Genomic DNA, 2020 nt, shown 5'->3' on the forward strand with positions numbered 1-2020 from the left:
AAAAGGTGGAGAAGACTGAGGATTAAACGTTGCATATTTAGTTTGGTGTAATTTCACATTTTCTTGCTTTTATTTTTTTATATCGATTTTATTTTGGGAATAGCTTAACTAAAGAATTCTGAAGATGATGATGTTTATTTATTCTAAAATGTACATTTTAATTTAATAATACGAAATCTATATTACTGTTGTTTTGTTTTTCTTCCTTCCAGTTCTTTTTTTTTTCTTTAACGGTTGAAGAATGAAAGCGAAAAAGCAAAAAAGGCAAGGCGATTTCCAGAAAATTCAGCTAAAGGTTGGCAAAAAGAAGCCAAAAGCAGACAATGCAACAAACGTCAACTTCAGATCAAAAGCTATCCATTTACCAGAGCAGCTAAAGCATGCGGATTCAGGGCCAACAACGCACAGGCAGCTTGACATTAAGGTACATAAAACACACAATGTCACACTTTCCACTGATCCTTATCTTTCGTGGTTTATTATAGGGGTGTAAAAATACATCAGTATGAATCAATGCATCAATCAAATGAATAACAGTGTGGTGTATCAATCAATGCAACATAATATTGTAAAGATGCACCTTTATTTTGACTCATCTGCATTGACAGTTGCACAACTGGAGTAACTGGAACTTTTTTTCCACTCTCTCAGGATCTGTTGTCCAAGCTACACCACATCAACAGTAACATAAAGCAGGGAGCTCTGGTGGGTTTGCGGGAATTGCTGTCAGCTCAGCCTACTCTGATTGAGCTGCATGCATCAGCGGTGCTCTCTGAGGTGGCGGCACTCTTCACTGACAAAGATGGCTCTGTGCGAGCAGCTGCAGTGCGTCTGCTGCGTTTCATCGCTCAGTGCATCTCCGCCGAACGTGTAGCTCCCTTCTTCCCTCTGCTCAGCGCCCACCTCACTTGTGCCATGACTCACATCTCAGAAGCAATCCAGGAAGATGCTCTCCGGGTCCTGGATGTGCTGCTGGAGCACTATCCTGGACTTCTTTCTCAGAGGCATACGGTTCTTCTGACAAATTTTCTAGAGCTCATCTCCCAGAAGCGAAAAGCTGGAACAGGGCAGGATAAATCCGGGAAAGGGGGCTTTGCTCTGACTATCAGCACGAATCGCTCTGTAACAGCACAACAATGGAGACTCACTGTGCTGCTCAGGTGTGTTGCATTCCAAAAAAAATTAAATTCAGTCCTTTTTTCTCCCCATTCTTTCTGTGTCGTTTGCTGTCTTATTATTTATTAATAATTTATGTATTCATTCAGGTTGGGGAGTTTTCTGCAGGCAGTTGTTGAGGAAAGACCTCTGGAGGAAGGTGTGACCAGCATGATTGGCCTTGGAATGTGGGCTGGAGAGAAAGGCTCGGTGACACCTGTGGATGTGAGTTGGGAGGAGCATGTCTTTGGCAAGGGCAGGATCCAAGTGTTTGAAAATTCTGGAGCCGTTCCCACCCCACATTCCACTTATCGGCTAAGGTATGTTTAATTGTTACAGTAAATGACTGCAGACTCATTTCTCTTTCCATTATCAATATGTACTCCATGTAGACAGACTGAATACTGCATGAAAGTTATGTTTATATCAGAGGTGCCAAAACTAGGGCCCAATGACATTTGATTTGTCTTGCCGTGCAGTATATCACCAAAAAAAAAAAAATCTTTATCTTTTGGTTTTAGCATTTAATTGTCTTATTTTTGCATTGTAAATGTAGAGAATATATTAATTTAATCAAAAAACTAAATGCACTTTGAGATGCTATTCTTTATTCTTAGTGAACAGACAATAATGGCGAGATTTAGGGAGTGGCACACAGACAAGCATTAAGGTTGTTAAGAAAATTGTTTTACAAAGTCAATATTGTTTATGCGTATTCACTGTAATGTAAGGTTTGTTGTACAGTAAAATGGCACATTGCAAAGTAATTTTTAATGTTATATTTAAATAATAAATTAAAGGAATCAGGATTAACCTCCTTCTCTTTAAAGGGGTCATATGATGCTATTTTAAAGATCATTATTTT

General features: G+C 39.2%; 1 protein-coding gene across 1 annotated transcript; it reads left to right on the forward strand.

The window, feature by feature from the left end:
- Positions 1–217: 217 nt before the first annotated feature.
- LOC107681668 (testis-expressed sequence 10 protein homolog) lies at positions 218–1475 on the forward strand (the record flags this gene model as incomplete). The annotated part of the gene is made up of 3 exons (XM_016477990.1): positions 218–424; positions 652–1160; positions 1266–1475. Coding segments are annotated over exons 1-3 (902 nt in total), but the record flags the coding sequence as incomplete, so codon positions are not given.
- Between the last annotated feature and the right edge of the window lie 545 nt (positions 1476–2020).

This window comes from Sinocyclocheilus anshuiensis, unplaced genomic scaffold, assembly GCF_001515605.1.
Source record: "Sinocyclocheilus anshuiensis isolate Anshui unplaced genomic scaffold, SAMN03320099.WGS_v1.1 scaffold23457, whole genome shotgun sequence".
In the NCBI taxonomy this organism is placed as follows: Eukaryota; Metazoa; Chordata; class Actinopteri; order Cypriniformes; family Cyprinidae; genus Sinocyclocheilus; species Sinocyclocheilus anshuiensis.